Here is a 21,531-nt window from a genome sequence, read left to right on the forward strand (position 1 = left end):
TTTATCTCTGTCTCTACCACCCACTTGTCCTCCCTCTCCAATTTCTGATCTCCCTACCTCCCATTTCTCCCCATTCCCCATCTACTGTCATTTTTCCATTCTCCTCCTCCCCTCTCCCCCTTTCAGCCCTTCTTCTTCCTTGATCGCCCCGTCTCTTTTCACTTTCCTCTGCTTTGTCCCTTCCTTACTTTTCCCTCCAGTCAGCTGCCTCCATTCTTCTCCTCTCTCCTATTTCTTACCCCTGCTCTTGCCCCTCAACCATTTTCCATATCCTCTTCTCTCTCCCTCACCATCTCCGTCTTCTCCTTATTGCTCCTTCCTCCTATGCTTGGTTTCAATTATCCCTTGGTCTCAAACCAACATACCTTCTAATTTTTTTTGGAATGAAAGAGAGATTTATTTAAATGCATGGTCCCTTTAAATTTTTTTCAATGGCCATGTATGCATGGTAACTTAAAGGGGCTGATTTATGCATAACCTGCTTGGAGATTCCCATATGGCCATGCAGTTGTTTAACCTGACGATTGCTCTTGCACCAGAATCTCTATGTGCAGTTCTACAAGAGATCAACTAGTACAAAAATTAAATGCAATAGTCTTTGAATTTTTTAAAATTATAATTTTAACAAATCAAAACCAATGCTACAATATAATGATCATCAGTAATTTATTTTGAAAATAAATTATATACCAGACATAATCTATACTGTGAAACAGACAAGATAATTCCAACCAACAAAATAAATTAGTGAATGTCCTGAACAAATATACAGAACCATGTCTAGCTGCTTATTTTAACAAGCTTTTATTTTCTAAAAGTATTATAACATTTAAAACTTCGGCAAATATTGATAGTCTAGTAAACACTACCCATCGTTAGGGCAGACTAAAATATGAACAGAAGGTTTAAAGGAATAGCTCAAGGTAAGCTCATAAATCATATTTATGAATATTCCCATAAGAATCATCTGATTAAAAAGATTCATTTTTTTCAAATGCCTTTTTCTTTGTAATATTCAAAAATCTGTTCACGTAACAGGATAGATATAGTGACTGTGCAGCTTCAGCGCTTATTTTCACAATACAACATTATTTATGATTGACACACAACGGAGTCCCCGGTTTCTGTGGTAAGCAAAAAGCTGATTCTCAACAAAATTTTTAAAGTTGCAAAACCTCGTTTGAGGAGCCAGTGATTTTGAGAGTTCTTCTCATGAAAAGTGTGCATGTACTGGCCACTGGGAGGGCAATTTCTGCTGTAATAAGATTTTATTGCAGTTCAGCATTAACCACAGTTCTGAAGTGCAGAGGTTATTTATAGGAACTGACAATGACCATCCCAATAAATGAGGGGAGTGCTACAATATTGGAAAGTAAAATAACTTAGTGACAGCAGTTTTACATTATTTTTCAATTTTTATTATCTGCCAGCCTATAAAGGAAACTTCAAAAATTCAACCTGTTTTCCCCAGAGTCTCTTTTAACCATTTCAGACTGCATTGACACGGTCCTTCCCAGCAACACAAAGTAACGTTTGTAATATAAAGCTTATTTAGGTGGCTAAATTTTATAATATCTAAACAATATTAAATTGATTCTTTCTTTAACAGGGGAGTTGTCTTTTTAATTTGCTATCTGAAACAATGCATAGAATTTACTAACTTGAATTGCAAGATTTGGCCATTATCTACATTCACAGGTCTTTAGTGATTTATGGATATATTTACTAGTCTATCAAAGAATCCACCACCCACCCCTACCACCCCAAGGAGCCTCAAGTCATGAATTCTAAATAACATTTAAAGTTTCTGTTTATTTCAATACTATTTAACTGAGTAATGAAACTGAAATCTTAATTACACAAATTCTGAAAGCATGTCGTAGGAACTAGAGCACTAACATAATGTCCACGGGCTGAACAATGCCTGAAGGCTTAACAGTCGCAGTTTGTTCTTTATTGAACAATAATGTAGATTGTGGCATATAAGTCAACTTGGCATATAAGACAACCCCATTTTCTCAGTGCCAAAAATCATGTTTAAGCCTGTACTTGCCATACAAGTCAACACCCACCCCACTCCCCAACCCACCCTCCTTTTTCTGCTAAAAAAAATACTATACTTGATTAGGAGTCTGCCTCAATTTCTCACCTCAGAAATGCATGTTTTACTCATCTTATTAGTTGGTGCATGGGATTAAGCAGGTGATATGGGCCTTATTGCCAAGAAGATGCACAGGAGTTTAAGACACGCCCACATAAAACAGACTACATATGGTGAATGACGAACAGAAATGGGTCCTCCGACAAAAACTGTTCTGCAGCAAGGGAATTCGGCATTAGTGAAAAACTGGTGTGAGAATGGAAGGAGGAATAATCCACCCTGAAGATGATGATCATGTGCCATGAGAAGAGGGACCAGCCATTGGCCTGATCTTAGGAATATATTGGAATGGGTCCTTGAAAATTATCAGAATGGTTACATCGTGACCAGAAATGCAATGTGGATATAAGCACTTAAGTGGGCCAAATCAAACCCTGAATCCAGTAAAGATTTCAGAGCAACAGCTAGTTGGTGCAGCTGCATTATGGAACAAAAATGTCTGGTGTTGTAGCAGAAGACCAAGGTCACTCAGAGACGACCAAAAGACCTCGATGCCAACATTGCCAGTTTGCAGCATCTCATCAGACAGCGGCAAAAACACGAGTACTCATTATGTCACGTTGACATCATGGATCAAACGCCCAGCAGCTGAACCGTGCAGTGGAAAGGTTCAAAAACAGATCTAGTGAAAATCAAAGGGCATGAGAAGATAAGATTCACATGGTAATAGCTTGCATGACCAACAGGACAAGATTAAATCCTGGTGTAATTTTCAAACCTGAAACTATGCTGAAAAGCAAGTTCCTTGAAGGAGATTTGGTGCATGCCCATGACAACGGTTAGATAAATGAGGATGGAGTGAAGTAGTGAATTGATTGTGTGTGGAATAGGTCCCAGTATGCAAGTATACAGCTTATTACTGTGAGACATGTTCAGATCCCATATAATCGATGAGATCAAGGAGGTGCCTGTGAAGAAACAACAACCAAATTGCAGTTATACCAGGGTCTAATGCCCATAGTTCGACCCTTAGGTGTGTGCCTCAACAAGTCATTTAAAGATCATGTTCGTGCTGAATAGAATAGATGGATGGCTGATGGAGAAAAAAACTTCACAAAAGAGCGGAAATATGCATGCTGCCGTGCTTTCACCGTCAAATCGTGCCATGTTATTAGTGCACAGACTGTCAACAGATCCTCAAAAAATGCAGAATATAAGAATTCAATGGATGGAGAGGATGATATATTTTATTGTGAAAGGACGATTCTGAAATCAAACGTGCCAAATATGTTCCAGAGTGGGACCCTTACGATGATGCCATAGCCAAAGTGACTCAGAATGAATTTGATTAACTCTTTGCATTGGTTGCCAGAGACAGTTTTTAAAATATTTTGATTGTGGTTAAAAGGTATGCTTGTGGAATGAATTCATTCAATAAAATGTGTCATGTTAACTTAATTTGAATTACTAGTATTATGTTTTTGTTTCACATTTCAAAATGGTAACCACCTACTCCAGCACCAGCTGTTCATATCTTACACTCAGTGTATAAATTGGAGGATTTTTCTAGGCTGCAAAGGTTGACTTATACACTGTGATAATTGCTTTACACGTCATTTCTGCTAGAGAACAGCATCAAAGGGCAAAATTTGCATTTTGCAGGTCAAGGAAAGATACTTTCATCAGAATAATAAATAAAATTTTAACCATCTTAACTTTATATTAAAATAATCAACTGCTTTTATAAATAGGAATAGAAATATCAAATTGGCATCCACTTGACTAAGTGCCATAAAAGAAAATAGGTTAGTATTTGCAGCCAGATAATAACATGTCTAAGAATTAAATAGTGCTAATGTGATCAGCAGGCAGTACTCAAACTTGGAGAGCAATTAATTGAACCAAAATATAAGCAGCACCTTTCAGCAACTGATTATTGCAGCTCTGCTCGCAGAACTGACTCAAAGATAATTTTAAGTATTGGTGGTGAGAAAAATGACAAAGCCACTGTATCAACATCCAAACAATTTAGAAAAAGATGTAAGCCTGCTAGTGGAAAACTACTGAACTTTAACATGGATTAGAATCCTAAACTGTTAAATGTGTGACCTAATTTGACTGGTTTTACAATCAAAAGATAGCCATCACAGCCAACTTATGAACTTTTATTACTTTCTAAAAAGAGCTCTTCTAGTAGTCCAAAAATAACCTTCTTTAAAAAGGTCGTCACTCATTAAAACAGGATATAACTTGAAGTTAAGATTAATCAGTAATTTTGTGACCAAAAGTAAATTGGATAGTTCCAAATGATGAAAACAACTGATACTGATATCAAATAAAGTTAACAATCTATATGACTAAATCTTAGTTAAATTATTTAGCTATAGAACTTGACAAATTACTATTATAAAATTGCCTGGAGCCATGCCTAGCTCAAAGGAAGATGGTGTGGTTGTTGGAGACTAATCATCTCAGACCAGGGCATTGCTGTAGGGGTTCCTCAGGGCAGTGTCCTCGGTCAAACCATTTTCACCTGGTCCATCAATGATCTGCCCTCCATCATTAGCCAGAAGTGGGGATGTTTGTTGATGATTGCACAGTATTCGGTACCATTTGAAACTCCTCAAATAGTGAAGCAGTACATGCCCCCATGCAGCAAGACTTGAACAACACCCAGGCTTGGATTGATAAGTGGCAAGTAACATTTGCATTATACAGTTTTCAGGGCATCTCCTTTTGACATATAACGACATTACCATTGTCAAATCACACATCCACATCCCAGAAGCCATGAATGAATAGGAAACCATCTGGACCAGCCACATAAATATTGCGGTCTCAAGAGCAGGCCAGAGGCTGGGTGCTCTGCAGCAAGTGACTCAGCTTCTGACTCCCTAAAATCTTTTCACTACTTGCAAGGCATAAGTCAGAATTGTGGTGGAATACTCACTTTCCAGCTCCAGCAACACTCAAGATGCTTGACACCATCCAGGATAAAATACCCTGGCATGCTATCCCACCACCTGAAACATTCATTTCTAACATACTGGTGTACCGTGGTAGCTGCACATACCATCTACAAAATGCAATGCAGCAACTCACCAACGTTTCTTGACAGCAGCTAACAAACCCATGATCTCTACCACCTAGAAGGACAGGGCAATGGTGCATGAGAACAAAATCAGCTCCCCTTTCTCTTTCCAGTCATAGACCATCCAGGCTTGGAAATAACAGCATCGTTCCTTTATCATCACTGCGTCAAAATCCCATAACGCTCCACCTTTGGGATTACCTTCACTAAACTGACTGCAACACTTCAAGACAGCAGTTCATCATCACCTTCTCAAGGGCACGTATGGATAGGCAATAAATGCTGGCCATTCCAGCAATGCTCATGTCTTTGAATGAATGAATAAATAAATATTCTCAATTCATAAATTTATCGCAATGCAATAAAACTGAATGTTAAATAACATTAATAGTCTACATTCTTATTCTATAAGATAAACAAGATAGCATTATTAGGGTTCTGAAGGGTCATGAAGCTTCTACATTGCCAATTAAGTGAAACAAATTAATTCTTCAACCAACTGTAAAAGTTGTCATCCCATTTTCTTGAAATTCTGTAACAAAAAGTAATATAACACAAAAAAAAATTGGCCTATTGAGCCCCTTTTCTCCAACAAACCATATACACATTGTTCGTTAACAGCCTCCTGCAAACTTATTTGTACCGTGAGGAAGCAGATACCAAGACAAAAATTTATTGAAGCCATAATTTTACCTATTGCCTGGAGGTAATTGAATAAAATTCTACAATATCAACCTATAATAATGTTAAAATCTAACCTATAATGTTACAACCTAATATCATCAAATTCTGAACTGAAGTCCATAGATGATACTTCAATGATACCAACAGGGCTGAAACCAGAGTATTTTGTTGCACAGCAGAAACTGTAACTGTAACTAGGGGTAGTAGAAAGTAGAAATAACAGTTCACATTGTGAAAATGTTATTTGCAATACTTTCGTTGCTGTTTAAATTTTGTTTTGTACTGAATTTGAAAACCTTTCCTCATAAGATAACCTGCTCATTCCAAGTATCAATCTAGTAAATCTCCTCTGAGCCACCTCCAATACATTTACATGCTTCCTTAAATAAGGAGGCCAAAACTGCACACAATATTCGAGATGTGGTCTCACCATTGCCCTGTCTAACTAAAGCATAACATCCTTATTTTTATGTTCAAATCCACTCATAATAAAGGAGAATATTCCATTAGCCTTCTTAATTACTTGCTGTACCTGCATACTAACTTTTTGTGACTCGTGCTAGAACACCTAGATCTCTCTGCACCTCGGAATTCTGTAGCCATTCTCCATTTAAGTAATACTCTGCTTTTTAACTCTTCCTGCCAAAGTAAACAACTTCCTTTGTTTATTTTCCTACATTACATAAATAATTATACTCTTCATACAGTTACTGTGCAATCAGTAGAAGGATAGCTACTGATTGGCTTCACAACCACTGATTATCATGGAAAAGTACGGGGAAACACTGCAACATTAGAGAGGACAAACATAATTAAACAGACTATGTACATGAAACTTGTTTACAAGGAGAGTCAGCAGCTTTGAGTTTATACAGCATAACAATGACAATTTCAGTCACTGTATGGAACAGCTGCTGGTTCAGTAAGATTGAGGTTTTGATAACCTGTATAGAGGAGTCTACATAACTACTGCCAGCTGGACTAGGGAAAAGCAGACATGAGGATCTAGCTCACCTATTATTTATTTCTATTAATGCCAATTGAGCATCCTGAGTATCGTAACAATTGCAACAGTTTCCATAGAGATGGCTTCTTCATTTCATCGTCACTTCAAGGATCATAACAATCTTGCCTGTAATTATCAAGCAAATCAATATACACCAGTAGTTTAGACAGTGTAACTCAGCTGTTTTATATCTACCTCTCACGCCCCTCTACCCCACCACATACACAGGCTGAAATTTTGTGGACTTCAGGGAGTATTTACAGCTGTGACATTTCAATTCAATTCAAATTTATTGTCCATTCAGGAATTTATTGTGGGTACATTGCTTCATTAGAAATTACATATAAACGAATAATTAACAATGAGAAAGAAAAGTCACATCATCATAAAAAATCTGACTCTGATTTAAAAACTGATGAAAAACTTGGAAGTAAATTGAAATGATGAACAATGTAAAATCCTATGTTTCCACAGTGCAGCGCCATTTTAAATCCCTCCCAGCCTCAAGAGGCCTCGAAACTTAAACTTCTAAACTTAGGCTTTGCCTGCCTTATGACATGTTTGCTGATCTATTTTAGCAAAATCTTTCTCTCCACTCTGTCATGCTCAGTTTTGTACCTCCCCAACCCATCCTCATAGGCCTGAACATATTCTCCTTAGCAATGATAGTCGTATCTGACCTGGCACATAACACTGCCACTTTGACCAGTTCAGGTCGTACTCCTCGCTGCCTCCCCGATAGAAGAAACAGTGTGATCGGCAGCTCTCTCCCGCTCCTGTCTTTCTCTCTCTCTCTCCTCACCAGCTCATAACACAGGGTTCCCGGGCTCGCTCCAACCAGCACTGGGGAATGTGACTGAAGCTGCAGTGGGTTCCAAGTAAGTTCTGCCTGGGAAGAGTCATGTTGTAGAAATTCAATTCCCTGGACTCATGCGGAGGAAGTTGCTGTGCCATCTGGAAGCTACAACATACCCAGCTCCGATTTCCTGTACTTGTGTCAAAGTCCCATCAAGCATTTTAAGATGTGCAATGCACAATCACGTGACAATTTCGAAGTAACTGGCAGTACAATGGGTGGGCCACGTATAGCCAACAGAAATTAAAGGGAACATTGCGTGTGACACTTAGGGCTGGATTTTCACTAGTGGGGTGGTTAGCTCAAGGAAATTTCCTGATTCGGCATACCCATCTCAGTTTTAAGGGCCCAGTCAGACCCAATTTTCGTTGCAGGGAGACGTGGGAGAGATAGAGTCAGCTCACCCTCCCCAGAAACAGATCCTAGGCAGCCACGGGCACGGACGATTGCAGAGGTGGGCTGGTTACACTGCCCATCTTGATTCTCTTTGTCCCAGTTGTTTTAGAAGCTGTTAAACCATCCAGCCCTCAAACTCCCCACCCATACACCCCATGGCTCCTCATGCCCCCTCACTACCTCCATGCCTAGTCAAGCCCCCACCCACCACCACACACCCTCAATTCCACTTCCATAGGCATTCACCAGGAATCCACTATGGAGCTCTGGGAGCTATGTGGAGATGAAAAAAATCTTGCAGCTCTCAATTGTACACACTTGATAGTGAAAATGATTCATATTCATAAAACCTATTCAAAGCTTTTAAATCTCAAGTGGCTAATCTCTTATAAAAACAATAGCACTTCTATTCATACTCCACATCAAAGACAACTAATCCTATAATATGCTAAACGCACTAAGGTTATTAATTGGCAATTAATGGCCACTGTTGCAGCACTTTCAAAGATTAATGCAGCTAAGGTTGCAAGGATTGGCACCAGGGTAGGCATGCCATGAGCTTTACATTTTAAAACAGGTTATTTTTTGAAACGCTTCTGCATTTCAAATGAAACCTATTGTCCTTTTCTTTTTTTTTTAAAACACAGCTGTTGTATTTTAAATTGTCAAAGATCACATTCAAAAACTAACAGGTGCTGCTCTACTAAAAAAACAACTTGAAAACAATCGTTTTTTTTATTGGTTCATGGGGCATGAGCATTGCTGACAATGCCAGCATTCATTGCCCACCCCTAATTGCTCTCGAGAAGGTAGTAACCCTACTTCCCAGGAATCAGCCAAGTAAATCTTCACTGAACTGCTTCCAATGCAAGTACATCCCTCCTTAAGTAAGGAGCCCAAAGCCATGCACAGTACTCTGGGGCCAGGATCTTCCGGCCCCGCCACATGAGATTCGGCGGCCCAGCCAGAAGTCCTTTGGCAGAACCAGGCAATCCCAATGGTGGGCGGGGCCAGAAAATCCCACCCTAGATGTGGTCTCATCAATGCCCCATACATTTGTAGCAAAGCTTCCCTACTTTATACTCCATCCCCCCAGCATTAAAGGCCAATATGTCACTTGTCTTCCTAATTACCAGCTGTACTTACATGCTAACTACAAGCATGCCATCCTGAACCATTGCAGTCCATGTGATGTAGGTACACCCAAACTGTTGTTAGGAAGGGTGCTCTAGGATTGTGGCCCAGCAAAATTTAGGAATGGTGATATAGTTCCAAGCCAGGATGGTATGTGGCTTGGAGGGGAATTTGCAGGTGGTTGTACTCCCATGCGAGTGCTGTCCTTGTTCCTGTAGATGGTAGTGGTCGCTGGTTATCAAAGAAGCCTTGGTAACTTGTTGTACTGCAGCTTATAGTTAGCATGCAGGTACAGTAAGTAATTAGGAAGGCAAATGGCATGTTTGCCTTTATTGCAAGGGAGATAGAGTATAAAGTAGGAAAGTCTTGCTACAATTGTACAGGGCATTGATGAGACTGCACCTAGAGTACTCTGCATAGTATTACTGTCCTTACTTAAGAAGGGATGTACTTGCATTAGAAACAGTTTAGAGGAGGCTTACTTGGATGATTCCTGAGATAAAGGATTGTCTTGTGAGGAAAGGTTGAGTGGGTGGAGCCTATACTCACTGAAGTTCAGAAAAATGAGGTGATCTTAATGAAATATATAAGATTCTGAGGGGGTTTGACAGGGTAGATACTGAGAGGATGTTTCTCCTCCTATGGAAATCTAGAACTAGGTGGCACAGTTTAAAAACATGATTTCTCCCATTGAAGATGGAGATAAGGAGGAATTTCTTCTCTCAGAAAATCGTTAGTCTTTGAAACTCTCTTCCACAGAGAGCAATGGAGGCTGGGTCATTGACTATATTCAAAGCCAAGCTAAACAGATTTTGATCTACGAGGGAGTCGAAGGTTAAGGGGTCAGGCAGGAAAGTGGAGTTAAGGCCACAACCAGTACAGCCATGAAGGACCAGGCTCGGTGGACCAAATGGCCTACTCCTGCTCCGACTTCTTATGATCTTACATATATACTGCTGCCACTGTACACCACTGATGCAAGAAGTGAATGGTTTAAGATAATGGATGGCATGCTAATCAAGCTGGGTGCTTTGTCCTGGATGGTGTGCAGCTTCCCGAGTGTTAATGAAACTCCAATCATCCAGGCAAGTGGAGAGCATTTCATCACACTCCTAACTTGTGCCTTGGAGATGGTGGACAGGCTTTGAGGAGTCTGGAAGTGAGTCACTCATTGCAGGATTCTCAGTCTCTGACCTGCATTTGTAGCCACAGTATTTATATGGCTGGTCCAATTCAGTTTCTGGTCAATGGTAACCCCCAGGATGCTGATAGTGGGGGATTCAGCAATAGTAGTGCCATTGAATGTCAAGGATAAATGGTCAGATGCTCTCTTGTTGGAGATGGTTATTGCCTGGCACTTGTATAGTAGTAACGTTACATGTCACTTAACAGGCCAGGCTTAAATGTTGTCCAGGTCTTGCTTCATGGGGCACACGCTGCTTCAGTATCTGGGCAAGTTCAAATGGTGAACATTGTGCAGTCATCAGCAAACATCCCCACTTCTGACATTATGATGGCAGGAAGGTCATTGATAGTGCAGCTGAGCTGGTTCAGACTAGGACACTATCCTGTGGATTTCCTGCAGTAATACCCTGGGGCTGAGATGATTGGCCTCCAACGACAACAACCATCTTACTTTGTGCTAGGTATGGCTCCAACCAGTGGAAAGTTTGTTGCATGATTCTAATTGATTTCAATTTTGTTAGGGCTCCATGTCAAACTCAGTCAAATGCTGCCTTGTTGTCAAGGGCAGTCATTCTCACCTCCCCTTGTGAATTCAGCTCTTCTGTCCACGTTTGGGCCACGGCTGTAATGAGTTCAGGAACCAAGTGACCCTGGTGGAGCCCAAACTATACATTGGTGAGCAGGTTATGAGTGAGTAAGTGCTGCTTGATAGCACAGTCAACAATACCTTCAATCACTTTGCTGATGATTGAGAGTGGACTGTTGGAGCGATAACTGGTCAGATTGGGTTTGGCCTGCTTTTTGTGGACAGGACATATATGGGCAATTTTCCACATTACCAGATGGATGCCTGTGTTGTAGCTGTACTGGAACAGATTGGCTAGGCATGCGGCTAGTTCCAGAGCACAAATCTTCAGCACAACAACCAAGGTGTTGCCAAGGCCCATTGCCTTTGCTCTATTCATTGCATGAATTGAATTGGCTGAAGAGTGGCATCATGATGCTGGGAACCTCAGGAGGAGGCCGAGATGGAGCATTCACTCAACTTCTGGCTGAATGTGGTTGCAAATGCTCTGCTTTATCGTTTGCACTGACATTCTGGGCTGCCCCATTATAAAGGATGTTTGTCAAGCCTCCTCCTCTGGTTAGTTGCTTCATTCTCCAGCAATATTCACAACTGGATGAAGTTGGACTACAGGGTTTTAATCTGATCCATTGGATGTAGGATAGCTTTGCTCTGTCTATTGCATGCTGCTTCCTCTGTTTAGCATGTATGTAGTCCTGTGTTATAGCTTCACCAGGTTGGCAGCTCATTTTTAGGTATGCCCTCCTGCACTCTTCATTGAAACAAGGTTGATCCTCTTGATGGTAATGGCAGAGTGAGGGACATATCAGCCCATGAGGTAACAGAGTGTGATGGAATACAATTCTGCTGATGTTGATGGCTCGCAGTGCCTCATGGATGACAATTTTTGAGGTGCTGGAATTGTTCTTAAATCTATTCCATTTAGCACGGTGGTAGTATCACACAACACAATGAAGGGTATCCTTGGTGTGATGACAGGACTGCATCTCCCCAAGGACCATGTGGTGGTCACTCATGCCAATGCTGTCATCAGATACATCTGTGACAGGTAACTGATCAGGGCTGGTTTTTCCCTTTTGTTTGTTCTCTTACCACACTCCACAGGTCTAGTCTGGCAAATATACCCTTCAGGACTCGTCCAGTTCAGTCAGTACTGGTGCTACCATGGCAAGGTTGGTGATGAACAGTGAAGCCCCCAACCCAGAGTACATTCTGTGCCTTTGCCACCATCAGTGGTGCTGGCACAGTGTATGTAGTCCAGAGGAAGTGACCCTGGAAGTCCACAATATTGACTCCGGACCCAGTCAGTGCTTCTTTCAAATGCTGTTCAACATGAAGAAATACTGATTCATCAGCTAAAGGTGGGCGGTGGTTGGTAATCTTTGCCTCCAATTGATCTGATGCCATGAGAATTCATGGCATGCCACCACCTCTAATGGGTCTGCACTGCCAGTGGGATGGTGACGTAGGACTTCAGAACATTGACTGTTAGGTATGCATTGGTGAGAATGACTACGCTAGGCTGTTGCTTGACAAGTTTGTGATACAACTTACACAATTTTGGCACAAGTCCCCAGATGTTAGTGATGAGGATGTTACAGGGTCGACTGGGCAGGGTCTGCCTTTGTCATTTCTGGTGCCTAGTTCGGTGACGGGTGGTGCATCTGCTTTTGTTTTTATATATACCGCCAACCCCTTCCAGATTGCTCATTGCTGTGCTTCTGGCTACACACTGTCCCACTAGGGTGCCTGTCCAATCTGCCTGAACTATTTCTGTCATTGCATAAACATCTAGACTGTTGCATGGCCATGCAGCCATACCACACAGCTTGGAGAAAATGCTGCCTAGGAGTCATACTAAGCAAACCAGCAGCCAGAATATGCTAACATATTAGCAACTTCACCAAGAATTTTGAATTATAAACAAAGATGTTGTCATTATAAATATGGTCATAGGGCTTTGCAATAGAAAAAGTGATGTTTAATGTAAGCCTAAACATCAGACCTTGTCACAGATGCAAACCAATATTAAGTGGAATAAAGCCATTCAAGGTAGAGTGTCAATGCTGGATTCTTTTGACCTTGTGCTACCAATTTACAAGGATGAACAGTTAACCTGTATTTAATCCCAAGAATTTGCAAGATGCTATAATTGTTTGGATTTGCCTTTTTGGATTATTTACCATAGAAAATATTTAAGCAACAGCTGTAAAGAGACAGGCCAAATTAATCACAAACCTATTCTGGCAGTTGAACATATTCCAGAATTAATAAAGTGGACGTTTGCATGTTCAGTAAATGTAGGTGAGCAATTATATCCAGTACTGCCGAAAAAAAGAGGCATTTTGTCAAAGCTTTTCGTCTTGCACTCATCAAGACAAATCGCAAGAAAATGCCAATGTCAGGGGGAACAAAATGTTTATACTGTATGAGAAGAGTGTGCCAATTGGTTGGCAAGTGGACTCTGCCCAAATAGATGGTGTTGCCATAGAGTCCCCTCTAGGCCCAGCTCTTGCAAACATCTTCATTGGGTTCCATGAGAAATGTGTCTTTGATGAAATGACACCCAACCTCCTATCCCTTGCATATTTCCAATATAGACCATAAGATGATATGTTTGCTATACTTAAATCCGTAGCTGCATGCAATAATTTCCTTGCATGTCTTAATGGGCTCCATCCTGCACTCAAATTCATCCTTGAAATGGAGCAGTCAAATGAGCTCCCTTTCCTTGACATACTGGTTGAGAAATCTTCCAGGGAATTCTCTACCACGATCTACCGCAAGCCTACCTTCACTGGTCTATACATGCGGTGGGACTTTTACAGTTCCACGCACTATAAGATTGGCCTCATCGGCAACTTCGTAAATAGGGCCCGAGCCATTTTCTTACCATGCAAGCTTGATGCTAAAATAGAGTGCATCAAAGACATCCTGTGGGACAATGGCTACCCTGATCAGATCATCTCACGCTATATATTGCGCAAACACATGAGCGCACCCAAGGCCATCACTTTAGGTCCTGAAAAGTGCCCAACAACCTCAGATTACCCTGCAAAGAACACTGCAACCACTGCACAGCAGCAATGGAGGTGAAATTTTCACCACAGAGGTCACCAAATCTCTCAGCAAGACTTACTTTTTCGTCAGTAACAAGCGCACTTGCTTTGCCACTGACCGCAAAATGTGGCCTATAATGTTTGTATTTCTGAAAAAAAATCATTGACGATAAGCAATTATATGTGAAGCTTAACATTCAATAGATTTAATATGAATAAAGCTTTAATCGTTGCATACAAATATGCCCAGAAGCAACATTTGGTGCCCATCCAAGCTGACTGTGCAAGTCCACCTTATTGTCATTAGATAATAAGAAATAAATGCCACCTCTACACTACCCCAAATAGCATGTTTGCTGCTAGATCAATGCAACCACAAATAGAAAAATTAGTGTTTGTAATTTCAAATACCTCAACGTGGCACTTTTCAAACTTTTTCCCAGTGTGACCTCATTTTCATACCCCAGAATGAAAATTTGTGGATTACAGGAGTTGCTGGGTGGGGAGTAGGGGAGGGGCAAAAGCAGTGGTTGCCGGGGCAGGGGGGGGAAGCGGTGTTCAACTAATCCTATTGTATTATTTTCTTGCCCTTAACAAATCCACCTTGGCTTTCCTTAATTAATGCATATTTGCCCACACTGATGGCATGGCATGTCAAAGCAGCTAAGGCATGCCACCAGTGTGGACGTTATTGTGAAAATAATTTTATTGAGGAGTCCATATCAAATAAATTAATGAAAACAGTTGCATTACTTTCATGGAAATTAAGCCCAGAAGCTTCAGATAATGGCACAAGGAAAGCTCATTGCTGTTCTGGAAAGGATTTATTTGAAATAAATTTCTGAATCTATAAGTACATGATATATAAAATATGTTGTTCTGAGACAGTGATCAAGAGCATGTCCCTTAATCTTTAAGGTAGATTTCAGATCTGCACTAGGTATTCCCTCAGCTTCACCATCAACAGTGTCACTTGTAAGTGGAGCCCAGGATCCTTCCAATTAGGAGTTTAGCTTTACTACTCAATATCTAGTGTTGCATTAGTGTGGCCTAAAGGCAAATTAAGCTGCCCCATTGACATACTGGTATGTGAACTGGATAATCTGACATGTGCCATGACATGCCCTTAAATATTTCAGAAGGCAAGCTAACAAGCAGTCAAATGTGTTGAGGCCAATTGTACACAAAATATAGAATTCCATGCCTTATGCTTTACTTTTATTAATAGATTAAATCCTAAATTCAAAATATGAAAATGTAGATAAGTACTGCAACGGTAAAGGAATAGACTACAGATGAAAACAAACTTTTCAGTGTAAATATTAGCAGATATTAAATCCCATTTATACATGTGCAGATTATTTCTTGATAAATTTACGATGATTATGTTAAAAATCCTTCTTATAAATGTGACCACTGAGGAATAGCATACAACACATGAATAATTACTATTCTTACCAACTGATCCTGGCCAAACAAAAATGAATTCAAAACTGATTAAGTCCTCCAAATAGAAACAGCGTTCACCTCAAATAATGTGACCACAGACTGCATCAGTCAGTAATGTACAACAATCATTATTATTTCAATGTAAAATGTCATTGCACATCAATAGCATCGCCTTTGGACTTCAATAATGATAACCATTACTAGCAAAACAAAGAAAGTGAGAAAAAATAAAAAGGAAACAATGACATTTGCTGCCAAAAACATCTGTCGCCCTTTCGCATGAAATGGCATAAAAATGACACTTTTGATGCTTTGTGAATCTGTACCCAAAGATCCCTTTGCGCCACTGTCCCATTTAGACACTTATTTTCCAAGGAGGAGGCTTCTTTATGCCTCATACTTATCAATGTTCAAATTCATTTGACATATGAACAGGGCCATTTTACAAATTCTTAGTCTTAAACCCTACTGTCTCTTTTCTGGGCAGTTTGCTATTCATTCTGCTAGTTGTTCCCGAATAGCTTGATCAATCTCATAGCTTTTATCTCAACCCATTTGGATTTTGTTTCTATCTTAATGTTATTTACTTTTATTTCTACTGCCATTATATTACTCTAATTAATTAATATAGCTGTCCCTTCTTCCTTTTCTTTTCTAAAAACATAATACCCTGCAATATTTAACAGCCAGCCAGTCAGGAGCAAACTTTGTGAAATGCCAGTACACAGTGATATCACTATATTATCATCCAAAATAATTCTCAGTAGGCCAGTAAAAAATAATCTTAATGCTCTAAATGAATTTCTATATTCCTAATTTTAAAAAAACACAAAGAACCATCTTCAGAAACAATGTGCATTCAGCAATGACGTTTCAGGTTTTTTCAAACTCACAATGGGCATTAAGATTTTTTAAAATCATGTAATTGCTTTGAACCTACTCACAGGTTAGACAAACAAGGAGGGTTCGGACCACAAGATCGCAAAGTAGCTTCCATCTCTGAGGTACTTGTGCAGAAACAGCTGGAAGAATGATCTCTGCTGGGACGTAGTATTGGATTGTGTAAGTTACCAAGATCCCAAAGGAGTAAAGGATTTTCACCAGCTGGTATAGCCTAGAGAAGGAGTAATGATATGTCACAAGGGCATAGCAGGTTCACGGTGCTAGAGTGCAACAAAGTGCTGTTTTGTTGTTACTGTTGCGAATTTATAAGAACCCATAACAAGAATTTTATAAAGAGATATCTCACTATGAAAGAAATAAAACATAAGAAAGCAGTTTCAACACATTCATTAATCTAATTAATTACCTCTTTTCTTCTCATTCCAAAATTGATTAATCATTTGTAATATGAAAGTTTATTTGTTCATTTTCAAACAAAATCTTTTTTTTAAAATCAGTTTCTTTTTACACAGTTAACACGAAAAATGCACTCCATCTCAACATTTTTTTCACCTTCAGTACTGTACACAGTATGAAAATGGTCGTGATAAGGTTGCTGGATGCCTAATCCAGAGACTTAGGCTAAGGCTCTGGAGACATGAGTTTAAGTCCCATCACAACAGCTGAATTTAAATTCAATTAATTATTAAATCTGGAATAAAAAGCTAGTCTCAGTAATGGTGACCATGAAACTACCAGATTGTTATCCAGACACTTCTGGTTTGCTAATGTCCTTTAGGGAAGGAAATCTGCCATCCTTACCCAGTCTGGCCTACATGAGAATCCAAACGTACGCAATGTGATTGACTCTTAACTGCTCTCTGAAATGGCATAACAAGATAGTCAAAGAATAGGCCAAACAGGCCAGCTGGCATCGACCTAGGCACCTGAAACGACAAAGGCACAGCTTGGCTAGCAGACTTTGCAAAGTCCTCCTCACTAACATCTGGGGATTTATGCCGAAATTGGGACAGCTGTCTCAGAGACCAGTCAGGCAACAAACTGACATAGTCATACTCACTAAATCATAACTTACAACCAATGTCCCAGGCTCCTCCATCACCATCCCATCTGAGTGCAATGGGGTACCAGTGCAAACTTGGGAATTTGGTGCAAGTGGGAATCTTGTTGAAGCTGGTGAGTGTTCAAGGCATTAATTAGGCAGGTAGGTAAGTGAATGGGGAGTTTTTAAGATCTTATCCCTCTAACACACAGGCAGTAGTTTAAGTCGGTACTAGAAAGATATAAGTATCGCATGACATTTAGAGCTTAACTAGTTAAACTACTTGACATAACTACAAACAGCAAGTTGAGTTATATTTCTAAACTTAAAATCTAATTGATTAAATTAAACAGAATAAAGATGACAGGGCAGATAATGTGTTGCAGCTGTAGCATGTGGGAACAGGTGGACACTGGAGTGGTCCATGGCAGCCACATCTGCAGTAAATGTCTGCAGCTCGAGGAACCTTGGTTCCGAGTTAATGAGCTGGAGCCTGAGCTTCGGACGCTGTGATGCATCAGGGAGGAGGAAGTTTACCTTGACACTTTGATCGAGGAGGCAGTCATGCCCCTTCAGCTGGGTATTTCAGGTTTGGTCCCTGATCAGGGGCAGGAGGGTGTGATTACAAGTGAGGTAGGTATAGGGATCCAGATGGTCGCAATGGAGGAGCCTCAGCCCTTGAAATTATTCAACAGGTTCAAGATTCTTACAACATATGTGGAATAGTGCAGGAGTTGCATGAAGGATGAGCAACGTGGTGCAAGGAGCCATTCAAGGGGGGCGGGGGCGGGGTGAGAAAAAAGGAATGTAGTAGTATTAGGGGACAGTATAGCCAGGGGGATAGATACTGTTCTTTGCAGCCAAGACCGAGAGTCCCAAAGGCTGAGGTTCCTGTCTGGCATCAGAGTTAAGGACATAGTCTCAAGGCTGGACAGCAACTTGTGGTGGGGGGTGGGGGGGAGGAATAAGTTGTTGTGGTCCACACTGATACCAATGACATAGGTAGGACTAAGATAGAGGCTCTAAGAAAGAGGGAGTATGAGCAACTAGAGACTAAATTAAAAACCACAACTACAAAGGTGGATTAATTATTGAGTAGTGAGCAAATTGGCATACGGTTAAAAAAAAAAGTCAGAGAGTTGAATGTGTGGTTCAAAGATTGGTATGAAAGAAATGGGGTTCAATTCATGGGATACTGGCATCAGCACTGGGAAAATAGGGAGCTATGCCATTGGGATGGTCTTCATCTGAACCACACTGGCACAAGTGTACTGGCAAATCATGTAACTAGGGTTGTAGAGAGAGGTTTCAACTAAATAGGGGTGGGGAGATTTGTTAAGTTAAAGAGAAAGGACAAAGCAATAGTGCTGAGTAATGATGCCAGCAACGATAACCAGAGTAACAGGGATGGACAGACTGTAGAAACATAAGAGTGCACCAGAAAGTAAAATCAGAGCAGGGAAAAATAGTAAAAAGGCAGAAATAAAGGCTCTTTATATGAATGCATGCAGCATTAGTAAGAAGATGGTTGAATTGATAGCACAGATAGAAATCAATGAATATGACATGATAGCCATTACAAAGACATGGTCGTAAAGTTACCATGACTGGGACCTAAATGCTCAAGGGTATTTGACATTTCAGATTGACAGGAAGAAAGGAAAAGGAGGTGGGGTAGCTCTGTTAATAAAGGATGAGATCAGTACAGTAGTGAGAAATGATCTCTGTCTGGGGATAAAAGTGTACAGTTTGGGTGGAGATAAGAAATACTAAAGGAAAGAAGTTATTGGAGGAGTGGTTTATAGGCCCCCGGACAGTAACTACATTGTAGGACAGAGTATCAATCAAACAAAACAATGGGAGCTTGCTGGAAAGGTACTGCAATAATCGTGGGAGATTTTAATCTTCACATAGATTGGGTGAATCAAATTGGCAAAAGAAACCTGGAGGATAAGTTCATGGAGTATATTCGGGACAATTTCTTAGAATAATACATTTTAGAACCAACCAGGAAATAGGCTAATTTAGACTGGATAATGTGTAATGAGACATGATTAATAAATGACCTCACAGTAAAGGATCCTCTAGGTATGAGTGATCATAACATGATGGAACTTCACGTTCAGCTTTAGGGTGAGAAATTTGGGTCTAAAATTACTGACTTAAACTTTAAAGGTTACAAGGGTACGAAGGCAGAGTTGGCTAAAGTGGACTGGAAAAATAGGTTAAAAGGTGGAGAAGCATGTAAGGCATTTAAGGAGGTATTTCATAGCTTACAACAAAGATATATTCTATTAAGAAAGAAATACTCTGAGAAGTATGCGCCATCCGTGACTAACTAAGGAAATTAAGGATGGTATTAAATTGAAAGAAAAGATGCACAATGCTACAAAGAAAGGTGATAGGCCAGAAGATTGGGAAAATTTTAGAAACAAGCAGAGGATGACTAAAAAAGAGGGAAATTGGATTTGGAGAAAACTAGCAAGAAATATAGAAACAGACAGTAAAAGCTTCTAAAAGTATATATAAAGGAACAGAGTAACCAAAGTTGGTCCCTCAGAGGGTGAGACTGGGAAGTTAATAATGGAAAACAAGGAAATGGCAGAGACTTTGAACAAGTATTTTGTTTCTGTCTTCACAGTAGAAGACACAAAAATCATTAAGATAGTAGAAAAGGAGGGGTAAAAAGGAGGGAGGAACTTAAATCAATCATGATCATTAGAAAAAAGTACTAGGTAAACTAATGGAACTAAAGGCTGACAGGTCCACTGGGCTTGATGACCTGCATCCTGGGTTTTTTAAGGAAGTGGCTACAAAGATAGTGGTTGTATTGGCTGCAATTTTCCAAATTTTTCCGAGCTTCTAGAAAGGTCCCAGCGGATTGGAGTACTGCAATTGTAACACCACTATTCAAGAAAGAAGAGAGACAGAAAGTAGGAAACTAGAGGCCAGTTAGTCTAACTTCTGTCATTGGGAAAATGTTAAAATCCATTATTAAGGAGCTAGGGCACTTAGAAAATCTTAATACAATCAAGCAGAGTCAACATGGTTTTGTGAAAGGGAAATTATGCTTGACAAATTTATTAGAGTTCTCTGAGGATGTAACAAGTAGGGTGTATAAAGGGGAACCAATAGATGTAGTGTATTTGGATTTCCAAAAGGCATTCGATAAGATACCACACAAAAGGTCACTGCCCAAGTTAGGAGCTCATGGTGTTGGGGGTCATGTATTAGCATGGATAGAGGATTGACTAGCTAACAGGAAACAGAGTCAGGATAAATGGATCATTTTCAGGTTGGCAAACTGTTCCATCATTCTATAAGATCATGGCTGATTGGATTGTGATCTCAGCTCCTTTTTACTGCCTGTCCCTCATAACACTCAACTTCCTTGTCAATTAAAAACCTGTCTAACTCCGCCTCGAATATATCCAATGACTCAACCTTCACTGCTCTCTGTAGAGGAGCATTCCAAAGATTAACACCCTCTAAGAAATTTTTCCTCACCTGCATCTTAAATGGGAGATGCCTTATTTTGAAACTGTGCCGCTAGTGGTAGATTCCCCCACAACAGGGAACATCCTCTCAGCATCTTCTATGTCAAGAAGCGCTGCAGAAATCAGGGCTGGGGTCTCAACTAGTTATAATCTATGTTAATGACTTGGATGAAGGAGCAGACTCTATTGTAGCCAAATTTGATGATACAAAGTTTGGTAGTTAAGCAACTTATGAGCAGGATACAAAGATCCTACAAAGGGATATAGATATTTTAAATGGGCTAAAAAAATGGCAGATGGACTATAACATGGGAAAATTAGGTTGCCCACTTTGGCAGGAAGAATAGAAAAGCAGGATATTATTTAAATGGAGACACACTGCAGAATGCTGCGGTGCAGAGGAATCTGGGTGTCCTTGCACATGAATCACAAAATGTGGGCATGCAGATAAAGCAAGTAATTAGGAAGGCCAATGGAATGTTGGTCTTTATTGCAAGGGGAATGAAGTATAAAAGTAGGGAAATCTTACTACAGCTGTACAG

At 40.1% G+C, this 21,531-nt stretch overlaps 1 protein-coding gene across 3 annotated transcripts in view; it reads right to left on the bottom strand.

Annotated features, from left to right (window-relative positions):
• The window catches only part of LOC144682896 (neutral amino acid uniporter 4-like), a 314,358-nt gene that overhangs the window by 174,648 nt on the left and 118,179 nt on the right, over positions 1–21,531 (bottom strand). For all 3 annotated transcript variants that reach the window (XM_078545761.1, XM_078545763.1, XM_078545762.1), the window contains one exon: positions 16,492–16,661. In XM_078545761.1, coding sequence (XP_078401887.1) covers positions 16,492–16,661 — 170 coding nt within the window. The remainder of the gene's footprint in view (positions 1–16,491; positions 16,662–21,531) is intronic.

The sequence above is a fragment of the Cetorhinus maximus genome, chromosome 7, assembly GCF_964194155.1.
Source record: "Cetorhinus maximus chromosome 7, sCetMax3.hap1.1, whole genome shotgun sequence".
NCBI lineage: Eukaryota > Metazoa > Chordata > Chondrichthyes > Lamniformes > Cetorhinidae > Cetorhinus > Cetorhinus maximus.